The 13,331-nt window shown below is 39.6% G+C and overlaps 1 protein-coding gene across 4 annotated transcripts in view; it reads right to left on the bottom strand.

Annotated features, from left to right (window-relative positions):
- Window positions 1-10,057, bottom strand: part of CPEB4 (cytoplasmic polyadenylation element binding protein 4) — a 60,977-nt gene extending 50,920 nt beyond the window's left edge. For 3 of the 4 annotated variants that reach the window (XM_057728857.1, XM_057728849.1, XM_057728843.1), the window contains exon 1: window positions 7,498-10,056. In XM_057728857.1, the coding sequence (XP_057584840.1) occupies window positions 7,498-8,622 (1,125 nt within the window). In that variant the 5' untranslated portion in view covers window positions 8,623-10,056. Of the gene's footprint in view, window positions 1-7,497 lie in introns of all 4 variants that reach the window. The other variant, XM_057728838.1, reaches the window with a different exon arrangement.
- Window positions 10,058-13,331: the final 3,274 nt, after the last annotated feature.

The following is a 13,331-nucleotide window of genomic DNA, read 5'->3' on the forward strand; positions in this document are numbered from 1 at the left end:
GAAATGATACAATACCTGGGAAATGCTTCAAAATAACATGAAAGCAGGAAGAGAGAGTTAAGAAGTCAGATGAAAGAGGACTGTCCAGGAGCTGATCATTGTTGGAAGCCAGGTGACATGTATGTACCGGTGACATGTATGTACATGGAAGTTTGCTATACTATTCTATTATTGAATGTTTAAATTTTTCCATAATAAGAAATAGAAAAGACTTGGGGGGAAGGGGGGACTTTATCGAAAGAGAAAACAAACAAGCAAGCAAAAAATCAGTTGGTCACTACATTTTCCAGCAGTGTTTAAGAAAATGGGAACATCACCTGGGCTGATTTCCACTATTAACTACATTGAGTTTATTAAACAAAATTATAGTTCAGGTTATAAAATTCTTTAAAATTAAGCTCAAATTATCATACATCAGTTATACAATGGTTTTCACCTTTTCAGAATCTGGTCATTTGCAAAATTTTGAATGAATATTTCTATTTGATGACTTTCTTATACCAACGGAATCTTTTGGAAGCCAAATATTAGGCATATTTCATTTTATTTCAAAAACACTGGACAAAAGAAATGAAAAAATGAAGAATCAGGCAAGCTGAGTTAGCCTGCCTTAGGTCCCACAGTTAGGAAGTGGCAGAGCCATCCCTGAAACTCACATCTGACTTCCATATCATAATTAGGTTTTTCTAAGTAGCAACTGTTCTTACATTAACTTTTTCTGTTTGGTTCTTTTTAAGGTTCTTACAGACCGTAAGGCTACTGACTAGCACCAGATGTATTCCTCAAAAACTACCTGGGAGAACTATTATTAAACATATGTCACGTAATATTTAAATATAAACGTGGATTTAAAATTTGTAATACTATAATTTTAGAGCTACAAGAAAGCAATGATTGGAATACATCTGGTAAATACACAGCAAACAGGAATTGCCCAATCTAAATACTCTACAATATGAAAAGTACTTGCTTAGCTTAAGGCTTTAAACTTTAAATATTCAGTTTGCAAACATGAGGGAGGACCTGTAAATGACTGATGGAGTTTTTTTCCTTGACATGTAATGAGACCTCAATTCTGTGACCCACAGGCTAAAGTTTACCTTTTGTGGTACCATTTTGTCACAGAACTTAAAAAAGCAGTTGTGTACAGGTGTATATTTATAAATGTGACCATTAATAAAATATTTGGAAATGCCATTTACACATTGTTTCTGTTATACCTAAAATTGAACCTGCTAGTTTGCCCTGAAGTTCAAACAGCTCATGGATTACAATGAAATATAACTATTGGGCTAGTTGCTAATTTGTTTACAATGACCAAAACTGCATGTTCAGTAGCACAGATCAGAAATACGTTATGACTCAAATCAAAACAATTTTTATGAGCTCCTAGTTCTGTGCCTAGTCCATAACATAACAGGTGCTCAATAAATATGTGCTAAATAAATTAATTAAAATATAAAACACAGAACTTAATTCCAGGATAAAAGCTAAAACATATCCAATTCAAATCTATGCTACCTTTTCCTGTCAATCAACAAAATCATAAATTCTCCATTAAAGTACAGTCCCCTTTAATGTATACAAAAACAATCAAATGTTCTAAATTTCTTAAAAACGGGCAAAATCTTTCAAAGAACTGAAAGATGTAGGCTGCCAATGTTAATGAAAGTTTAGGTATATAAACAATATAAAACTTCTCTTCAAGAACACTGAAAATTCTGCTCAATGTTTTATCCGTCCTGGGTTGCACCTAGCTTATTTAAAAGAAGTACTCTGAGAAGTAGGGCAAATATGATAAAATGAGCAAAACTAAGGACTGCTCAAAATCTTTCATAGATACCCAAGCTTTTTGTAATTACTTTAATTTTATGATTTTACTCAACATTAGAGATTTTAATTTTATTTTAAATTAGACAAAAAGATGTAAGTTACCTAATATGGCTACATACTTAAAGTACCTCACAATAACCCTTCACTGCTAGGTACTGTCTTCCCAAATTTAAGTGACTTGTTCAAGGTCACCCAGCTAAGTAGAGTTCAGATCAAACTGAATTCTGTTTGGATCCAGGGCCTGTGCTTCAGTCTCTTGTATTTTTGGCTTCACACAATATAGCCTTTCTCAGTAATTATCCAAGTTTCAGCTTCAGAAACTGATTTAAAAATAGGATCTATACCTTTATCTTTCTATCTACTAAGAATTTTCTGAAAACCTAAAAGTGTAACTCCTTCTGTTCCAATATTATAAAATATGATGAGATTCTATGCTAACTTTGAAGTAAAAAATTCTATATTGCTATAAATTTATCATGGTAAAAATATACTTTAATTTCTGCAAGAACAATTTTCTTTGAACAATTAAATATAAAATGACCTTTGTCAGAAAAAATTAAAATGAATGTTCATGTTACAAGTTCCCTGCCTTAAAGAGAAATGTATTATATACACTAATCTGTGATGGGACCAAAAACTGAGGTACAACAGTGCTGAAAAAATGTGATAATGGAACTTCAAGCTTATTTTCCTTAATAGAAAGAGAGAAAAAAGTCATAAGGAGAATAAATTTAGACTGTAAAATTCAAAACAGGCATATGTTAACTTTAATACTACTTTTCCATTTCTTTCTCGTGAACACCAACAAAAATTATTCTCAAAAGCATAAACTTGTGAACTAAGTAGCATCTTTCTAGTTGCAACTAGCAACAACCCCATTCACCAGGCTTGCAATAACCAGGTTTTTCCTGAAAGATGTTGGAATAGTGTGCTGCTCATATTCCATGGCTTCCTTGAAAACACATCAAAAAATAATCAAAAAACAACCCTGCCCAAGTTTCAATTCCATCAGAAAAGTAATTAAACCTAGTTAAAAGGCTTTCTACAAAAAGGAGTGAAATTATATCTGGTAGGCTTATCCCAAAGTTTTCCCAGTATTTCAGTTCTGCTGGAGCCAGAACAATCCAACCCATACTTCACAGTCAAAAAAAAAAAAATTAGTTTCCCCTCTTCTAATATAAATAAATACAAAGTCAAAGAAAATGTTTCCTATGCAAAGATCCCTCTTGGGACTATGTGAAAAAACAAAAAATGTAATAACTCTGTACTTTAGAGAATTTTAATATTGATAATTCACCATGACTTTCAGTCCTGAAGCAATGCAGTAACTTTCTGTTTTCAAATATAAGATGCCATATATAATTCTGAGGATCAATAAACTGACAACATAAAGAGAGTTATTAAAGTGACATGAATTGTTTGCCTGGTTAAGAGAACAAATCCATGGTGACCAAGTAAAAGCAAACGAGCTAAATCCTACAATGTCTCCCTATCAATCAAGTTTTAGGATCATCTTTGTAACAGATTTTGTTTCCCCGTCTTTCCTTTTTCTTTTTCTTTTTTTTTTTTTTTTTTTTTTTGGCCTACTTCTTGGTTCTTAGCAATGGAGATGGGAGTGTAACTGAGCTGAATATAAGAGCGTACTAAAATATATAGCACACAATTCTCCTTTACTTTCTTGTAAGGACAGAATATAAACTAGGCACCCCTTAAAAGAAGTGCTACATTCAAATATAATTTTTGGCAGGTGCCCCAATATATTATTTGGTTTGGACATCAGGATTCCAGGATGCGTCTGGCAGGATGGGTAGGATTTTTTTCCCCTTAATGTAAGGGTCAAATCACGCCTTTAGTCACGTGAACATGGCCCTTGTTTCTTCATTTTGAAATTAAGACAATAAAACCAAACTTCATAGGGTTGAGAAATCCTATATACGAAGTGAGATCACATACATGAAAGCACCTAGCTCAGTGCCTGGTACATAGTAAAATACTAAAATCAAACAAAAAAAATATTGATTTGAATATTATCTAAGTTTAATCTTTTAAAGTTGATAAATATATTTATTATTTTCCACTTTCAAAACTTTATCTATAATCAGCTTTTGGTCATCAGGTATCAATGATTCACTATAAAAATTTTCCTCTCATCTTACATGCTTCCAGGAGGCACCTGCCCCCCCACCTCACCTGTATCATGTCTATGTGAAGAGACACTGTAGTATAATGGTTAGAAGCCAAATCTCATGTGTGAATAGTAATAATAACAACAATAATAATAATTCTACTCCATAGGATTGTTGAATGATTTACATGAGTTAATACATGTAAAACACTTAGCATATCATAGGCATGTTAGCCATTATTAAATACACATTAGTTTAGTTGTATCTGAAAACTAGATTTCAGGCATGTTATCTGAATTCACATAATGAAAGCTTGAAGCTAAGCAAAAATAACTTAGAAACAATTTTAATACAAAGAAAATCCCCAAACATAATGCCTGTCATATCAGTTATTTAGAGGATTATTCACATATTTGAAATCTTTGCTCCTGCTCCATAAATATGGTTAAAAGAGAAGGTTAAGATTGGCCCAAAAAATTAATTTAAAATGTCATCATGATTTTTAATTCACTGTATGTACCCAAAACTGTATTAAACAAATGTAAAAACCATTCTGATTCATTTCAGATTAAAATATACATTGCCCAGTATTAGTTACATTTCAGGTAAATTATTTCTTTTTAATATAATAATTCCATGCTGGCCTTTCATTGAATACCAATATTGTAATATAGCCATGTAAATTCTATCCTGGAATTTCTGTAGTAAATTTTAAGAGCTCTCTATAACACCTAAGGAATTCTTTCTAATAGCAATTGAAATTGAATTACTAACCTATAAAATGTCCTTCCTAAAATTAATAGTGCTTAAGGTAATAAGTTTAAAAAAGATAGCAGTGTTTAGAAAAAAGTATGGACTGTAACTGCAGCAGTTTAAATCTCATGGTAGCTTGCTTTACAATTAGGAATCACCTAGGTCACTCCCCCACTCCCCCCCATTTTTTATGAAGAAACTGAGACGCCAAATGCTATGACACTGATAGGGCCAAGACCACAACCTAGGTATCTGGGCTCCCAGTCAAATAAATGTTCCTTCAAATTTTTTCATATCAAATTTAACCAAGTAATTCATATCAACTCAAAACAGTACTTTTTTTGCCAAAAAATTATTCAAAAGAATAGTTCTTTAAAACATACACGCACACACACAAAGAATTGCAAAGAATGGCATTCGTTTAAATAAGCACCATGGTACTCAGTTTACTAACTTCTTATATTTTTAAAACTCAATTAGGAATTTCTTGTCATAAAGATTTTCTTCAAATCACTTATTTTTATTGTTGACTTTCAAATCACCCCAATGCTTGCTCTCCGCTCCCCACCTCCCAACCTCTCTCTTTCTCTCACACACAGAAATACACACACTCACCTAAAAATGGTGGGGATGATAAACAGAAATCAACGACTTAGTTTCTAACCCTACCATATTTGAGCTAGGTATACTGACTCATCCTTTTCCCATCCTCAGCATAATAGACAGTTCTAATGGAAGAGTTAGTTTCTAACAATATCTTTTAGTATCAATCTTAGTCTACTATATTATTATTTCATACACCAGCTTAATCTCTAGGAAACTGATTGAAAAAATTTCACATGTTAAATAAACACATCCCATTAGCTCCATAAAAATATTAATAATGTGCATATATATATATAGTTTATTCATTTTCTGAAATTTTTATTTTTCCCAAGGCAAACCTTTATGAAAAGTCAGTAAACTGAGAATGGAAAACAAACTATCAGGTCACATAAATTCATTTGCTACTTTATAAGTAGCATAATAAAAGAAGATAATTATTTTCAATTCTGAGCCAATCTTAACCCAGTTAAAATGTCGAGAATGCCATCTTGGATTTTTTTAATTAGGAATATATGAATAATTCATAAAAGTTACCTTTGCATTAAATTTCCCTTAAATTTATGTTCAAAGGATTATCAAAGCCAACTTTTTAAAAACAGACTTCATGGGATTTGCCAATGTCTTAAACAGTCTTTTACCTGACCACTAAAGCATGATAATTGCTCTCTTCGGTTTGAGTAAAAAACCCTTTCTAAAAACAAAACCCAACAGCTTTTTTATACCTGGGCTAAAAAAATTATTTAAAAAAGTTTTTAAGCTAGATTTCACCAAATATTTTAAGATACATCCTAACCATTATACCTGAATCCTTAGAAAAAGGATATTTAATTCCTTGGAATGACACAGGTTTCTCTTAGCAAACTTCTCTTCTTTCTGAGTAAATTATTACTTAAAACAGATAATTCTACTTGAGATCATATTTGGAGACATTGCAGCTATTTTGAAATCTGTTTGAACCTTTGCAGAAAGATCTCTAAAATAACCCTCTAGATATACCACATGTGAATGTGTACACATGCATGTAGTATTTTTTAATCCTTGCTTTTTAGCCTACAGTTTGTACTCTTATCAGCTGTGTGCTCTTATATTTTGCTGATACTCAATTTTCTCATCTCTAAAATGGGGATAATAATAGAACTTATCTTGTGGGGTTCATTGTGAGGACCGATTCAATGTTAGCTTATAATCCATTTTCTTAAACACATATAAATGATCATACCCCCACAGTATACAAATTTAGTGGGGCATCCAATGTCCAATTAACTATGACATTCCCTTTATCTTATATCTATCAACTAGACTGGCTGCTCATTAATTCAAAAACATCAAACAATGTGACTCTTGCAGAATAAGGATACACTGGTGGCAAGAAAGACAAGTGATCTTTGCCTGGGTCTATTTTTAGGAATGGTTTAATTATCTACATCCCTAGTGTTAACACTGGAAAATAAACAAATGGGTGAAAGGCATCATAAAAGAGTCACTCTGAGAATCAACAGCTTCATAGTATTCAAAAATAATTGGGGATGAAGAAAATATTTAGATCATTTCTCTAGCACTCCTTACTGACACAAGGCAGGCCAGAATTTGCAAAAAGGTTTAATAGGAATTGCCAGCAATGATGAATTCAAACTGTTCAGACTGCATGGTTCATAAAGGTTTCAGTTTAAAATATAACCAGTGAGAAAACTATAATTCAATAGTTGGTTTTCAGTGAATCACTACCTTACAGTGGAGAAAAATTACTTTGGGAGGTTATATAGTTATGCATATGGGCAGAAAATGCTCATGGGTTTCCACAACGAGATACATTTATATCTAAGTTATTTACTCTCACTTAAAGATAAGTAGGGAAAAAACAACCATGATTCTCTTGTCAGGCTAGAAAGGTACTATGGTTAACAGTCATTACGTCACCAGCTACCTGGTATTCATAATTATGCTAATTTATGCGATTATCTATGGGAACATAACAGAACTTTATCAAAAAAACAAAAAACAGCTGAATATTTTGCTCCAAATCACACTCCTCTCTTGCCAAAACAATGTCGGGTAATTAACTCTTTTTCTACGAAGAGCCCTGATATGAATATGGACAATTCAAACTCTTAGTTACAGAGATATTACACCATGCCGTTTCCTTATTTCATCTTAATCTATTAATGGAACATAACCTTACCGGAAAAGGAAAAATGTTGTCAGCCCTGTTCAAGCTATCTTCCATCCAGGATTTAGGAGCAAAAGCAGAGCTGGGGCGAGCATACTTCTGCAGCTGAATATGATTGCTTGCAAAATTTTTCTTCAAAGGCGAGATGGAGTTCAGGGGCGTTATTCCTCCATTCAGCCCTCTGCGGTGATCGCGGCCTTGGGAACCTCCCCAGCCACCATACCCACCACCTCCCGGGCTCCAGGAAGAAGACGGCGTAGGAGACGGGCTCTGGTAGCTGCTCCATGGAGAGGGGGGCTTGTTAAGATTATTCGCCAAATGAGGCAGCTGGTTAAAAGCAGCATTTCTATGTGTGAAAGGTGGGGGATGGGGACTGGCAGGAGACCTCCTCTGCTGCTGATGCTGGCTGTGATGATGCTGGAAATGAGGGTGGTGAGGGTGGTGCTGTGAGAGAGGCCCGATCTGAGGAGAGAAGCTGCCTCCGAAGCCAGGGCTGACGTGATGGGGAAAATTTTGAAACAACAGAGCACCGTTATTAGCCGAAGCAGCCGGGACCCCTCCCTGGTGAAAGAAACTTGCATCTTCATTGATGATTGTAGAGGAAGAAGGCGCTATCGCTGCTGACCAGTTACTGAAACCAGTAAGGGACGATGCGCTCGATGTCAAGGATTGGGTCGAAGTACCTAGCCCCGTGGCTTCTTGATAATCAAACCCTGTCAACACTGGTGATTCGATTCGTATTTTCTCCTTCCCGTTGCCATTTTCGGAAGAATTGTCCCCTTGATTTTCTTCGGATTTTGCCTTCTCAGTTTCAGGCAGTATTCCAGCTTCCTGACCTGGACTGGGGGAGAGCTGCTGCTTTTCTAAAGGGTCTTGCTGTTCCTGTTGCTGACTTTTTGCTTTTTCTGATCCCAAGATCTCATCCTGAATGTTATGGGTAGCCGGAGCAGGAAAGAGCCAAGCTGACCCGGCACTGCTGCCATTGGCAGCTGTGTTATTATTTATAAAAGCAGCAGGGCTGGGGGTGGCATTTTGGTGATGGTGTGGAGGCTGCAAATGTGGATGGAATCTGACTGGAAAAGCAGATTTATTCCCAGTATTGCTTTGCACTAGCACTCCAAACCCGTAATCCCCCATTTATTATTTTTGGGCTCAGAATCTTATGATAAAAAACAACCTGATGTCTCACGCCTTTGTATCCTCTATCCCAAATTTAAGTTGCTTGTTTGAAATGTCTTATTTTTAGCTAGCTCAAAGATCGCAGCTTATCACCCTAAATAGTTCAGATTTGGAATTCTGGTCTCTGAAAGAAAAAAAGAAAACCAAAAAAAAAAAAAAACACAAAGAAAAGAAAAATATATCTTAAAACACTGACATGAATCCAACTTATTCTAGGAGGGAATAAAAACGAAGAGGGTAAAAATCAAGTCTTTGGTTAGTAAAATAGGCGCTTTCTTTTTCCAAAGGAAAACGTACATGAATGACAAAAACACAGCTTCTCAAGCATCTATGGATGTAGAAGAATAAGCACTGCGCGGAGTAAAAATATATATATATATAATTTAACAATCACATATGGTCTTCTTCAGCAGTTTAGATTCACTCACATAAAAATTAGAACAGGGCTAAGGGAAGAATACGTTCTTTTCTTGGCAGCTTGGTTAAAAAAAATCAGGAATAATTTAAGAACATTATATATTATATATTTATATATATAGATTATATTAGGTTATCTGGGGTGGGGGGCGAATTCCTGGTTGAGGGAGAGGAAATCAGCATCGACTAATGGAAAGGTGATTGCAGGGCGCTTTCTGCTGTTCCTGGTCCTGTTTCTGATCTCTCACCGGGTGCAGTTTTGGCCTCTGGGGCTGTTCCTGAAGCTCTGGGTGCAGATCTTGCTGCGGTCGCTGTTCCTGGGCTGCCCCCCGGCCTCCTCTCCCCCATGAAATGGGTTGGAAACACCCGTTTCTCCCTCTTGGGGGTGTCGCGATCAGGACGGCTTAGCGAGACTCGACGAGGACGAGCTGGCGGCCCGGGGGTGCGGGGACCAAGGGGACGACCTGGAAGGTCCTGTGGTTTCGGCCTCTTCCCCTCTCTGCGGCTCCGGGGTTTTTTTCCCTCATGGGACCCAGGGGCGGTTTGTTCAGGTCTCTCAGTTCGATTCTCCGCAGGGGGGAAAAAAGAGGGAAAAAAGGAAAACCCCACTAGCTTAGTTATTCGAAAAGAGAAGGGCCTCCGCCCTTTGCTCTCTCTCTCTTTTTTCCCCCAGATTTTTTTTTTTTAAAAACTATAATTTAGAAGGCTTTTGTTTCTCCTCACGGTTGCTGGGCCGCCGTCGTCGCCGCCGCCGCCGTCGCTTTACCCCGGTCCCGCAGTCCCCGCTGTCGTCGTTGCGGACTCCGCCTGGCTTTTCTTCTTCTCTCCTTCTTCCTCCTCTTCCTCCTCTGCTGTCGCCGCTGCTGCCGCCGCCGCCGCCGCCGCCACCGCCTCCCGGTGCCCGGGTCCAGCAGCCGCGGCTGAGTCCTTCTCCTCGGGACCGAGCCGAGTGAAATGACAACCAGCTGGAAAGACCGAGAGACACTTCCGGTTCGAAGAGGGAGGGGTGGGTTAGGGCAGGCACCCCGCCCACCTGCCGAAAGGCCAATCAAATGCTATAATTTAGATGAAGCCACGCCCCTCGGCTCAGGTGCCCTCCCAGGAAGGTCGAAAAGTTACTTCGAGAGACGCTCCTTCCGTCTGCGCCTCGCCCAGTGAGGCCTGGCGTCTGGAACTCGCTCCCCAACCCAAAGTGAGCGCGGCAGGTCGCCATCTTTAGTGTGGGCAAAGGACTCCTGCGCTGTTTATCTCGCCTAACCACGCTCTCCAGGAGGAGCACGTAGGGACGCGCGGAAGAGGACGGATTCCTCTAGCACTGCGAGAAAGAGTCCAGGTGTGGGAGATCGGCGCGGCGACCTGAGAAACCGCGGATGAGCTGGAGGACTGCCCGTAGTAAACGTGGTTCCCCAGGCATCACGTGCTTTGGCCCGAGCTCCGCCCCAGAGGGATCTGGAAGAGGAGGCGGGTTTTCCCAGCAGCTGTGCGGTGCATAGAATTGCGTATGTCCTTGTCCTGAATATAGACCTCACGCGGGACTCTCCCTTCACCTTCCATTCCCCCACCCCCACTCCTCCTGCTTGGTTTAGGCTCCCGTCTGGTGCGGTCTCAGGCACAAAGATACAGCTGCTGTAGGCGTGCGTGGCTGAGCCCTCATCCGCATCCGGCTGTAGTGCACCCTTCCCGCTTACTAGAGGGACATTTCCAAAGGGAGAAGCTTATCAGGGACCTCACCTGCTCAGATCTTTCTACAGCTGCCCACTACCTCCTTGAGAAAGACGAAACTTTTTAGTCTGGTATTCGAAGCTTTTCCACTCCGGGGGCAGTATATCTTAACACCTCATCTCCCTCCAAACGCCCCACACCAAGCTGCTCCAAATATAATCTCAGGGCCTTTTTACCTTCCCTTTCCTCTCTTCTCCACCTGGTAAACTCCTATTTAGTTTTAGGAATCGGTTCAGAATCTACCAACTCTGTCTTCTGAATTCCCTCTTACGAACACCCGTCACCCTCTATTGTAATGGTTGCTTATGTCTCCCGGACCTGTGGTCAACTGTGGGCTCTTTGAGGAGGGAACCTTGAGTCATCAGTGAATGAATGCTGAAGAAACGAGTGAACAAACCGACTACAATGAAAACTTTCTTGAATGACAGTCCCCTTTCCAAATCTGCGTTATTTCATTCCTTACGCCATTTGGTTTGGGGCTCACATCTCTCAAACTTTCATCATTTAGGTTATTCATTTGCTCAAGGGCTCCATGTCTTGTTCATATTTGTACATTCCCACCACTGGGAACGCCATCAACACCTAGCCTTGTTCTCAGCATATGCTCTAAAGATGTTGAATAAGTGTTTTCCTTTAGTAGAAAATGAGAAATGAAAAATGAAAAGAAGAAATGAGAGTAGAGCCACAAGTGACTATGGCAAGAGTAGGGAATGAAAAAGGGAGAGATCAAAGACAACTTCTGCCGCCTCAGTCTATCAATCCTCCCATACTTCCATGCGGAACACCTGTTGGGGACCTTAGTCGGTGATTTTTTTTTTGGCTTTCCTTGTGTCATGAACATGAATCTTGTCTCTGTAACTCTATTTTGAGTTCTTTGAGTGTTAGGGATTGGGTCTTATTCTACCGTTTATTCCCCACAAGTGGACATACCTTGAGACTTAGCTGGTTCAGTGAGGTGTCATTTCCTCCAGAATGGTTTCCCTGACTGCTCCTTTCTGTGGCATCTTACAGATTCCTCTCATTTAGTTACTGCTGGTTGTCAGTGAGTTAGTTTTTTTGCAGGCAGAGGTTGTGTCTGATTTATCTGTGTGTCCCCAGTGGCCATCAGAGGGTCTGGCACAGAGCGGACTCAGGACATGTTTATTGAATGAATGAGTGAATGAATGAATGTTCAATGCCCCTTAGATGGTTGAGAGTCTTTGGGGCTACCAATTCTTTGACTAAGATGGCTGCCATGTTTGAAGGAAAGAGGGCTATCTTTAGAACGAAGCAGGTAGTTTGAATCCCAAATCTGCTGCTTCCTAGTTGTAGAGCTCTGGGCATCACTTCTACAAGCCCCTGGTCCCTCATAGATAAAATGTGAATGACATTTCCTCCCTGCCTAGGAGGTGGTAAATTACAGGAGATACAAGTGAACTGCTGGGCTCATAGGAGGTTTTCAAAAATGTCAGTTCCATATTAACATATTAAGCACAGAGAACCACTTCACACGTGTCTTTTGCCTAGAAGCTGCGTGCATGAGTAAATCCAGGAACCTGTGTTGGTTTGTAGAGCGAGGAGGCACACCAGACCCATAATCAGGGTGCTGTGGGGTCAGCCTGATCTTTTAAGGCTAAATCAAACATGGGCAGTAGGTTTGGGCTGGGCTAAAGCTAAGATGGTCTCTGTAGACATCAGGCTCCTGCTTAGGGATTAGGTGCTTGGGAGAAGAAAGGGGGAAGCAGTTCTCTTGAGTCAGTTGCCTACTCAGAAACCCAGGATACCCAGCTCAGGGCCGCCCTGCTTGAAAACATTCTGGCCTCGGAAACTGTCCCAGTTAACCATGGCAACAATTCAGCAGCTCTATTAGGATTTCCAAAGAGATCAACAGTTGCAGATGAGTGCTGGCTTGAACACTCTGCCGGCAGAAGAGGGCCCCTCCCATGAAACATGCTCACTGAGAAGCTTTCACATTGCAGAGAAAGCAAACTCTGAACATTAAGGTGCTACCAGATTTTTTTTTTTAATTTTTTTAATTAAAAAAAAAAAATTAAAATGCCCTCCCTTCCTATCCATCAAGGTCTGACACACCTTCAGAGAAGTTGTAGGCTAGTGAATGGACCCTGCTGGCTACAGCCCAGGCCCCTCTGGGCTCTGAGGTCAACCAGACCCCAAACTCAGAGCCTTCCAGGAAGCAGGGCCCTAATATTTCCTTCACCCGTTTCTTTAAAGCTTGGCAAGAGGTATAAATCTCACTCCATAATCACACAGAGTGAACTCTGTCCCACGCTAACTAATGTCCTCCACCAGTGCCCTTGAAGCATACATTGTCTTCTCCCAACAACACACACCCAAGCTCCCCAGGGGCCTGTCTGATGACTTTCGCAATCAGGGCCACCACCCAGGGTCGCCCAGGTTGTGCACTGTGCAACTCCATTAAGGCACCACAGACTGTGATGTGAATGCCATCCCCTAGAGTTACACAATTCAGTGGCCCTGCTTTGGTTCATTTCCATGAGACACCAAGGCACATTATGGAAATATGACAC

This window comes from Hippopotamus amphibius, chromosome 1 (assembly GCF_030028045.1).
Source record: "Hippopotamus amphibius kiboko isolate mHipAmp2 chromosome 1, mHipAmp2.hap2, whole genome shotgun sequence".
Taxonomy (NCBI): domain Eukaryota; kingdom Metazoa; phylum Chordata; class Mammalia; order Artiodactyla; family Hippopotamidae; genus Hippopotamus; species Hippopotamus amphibius.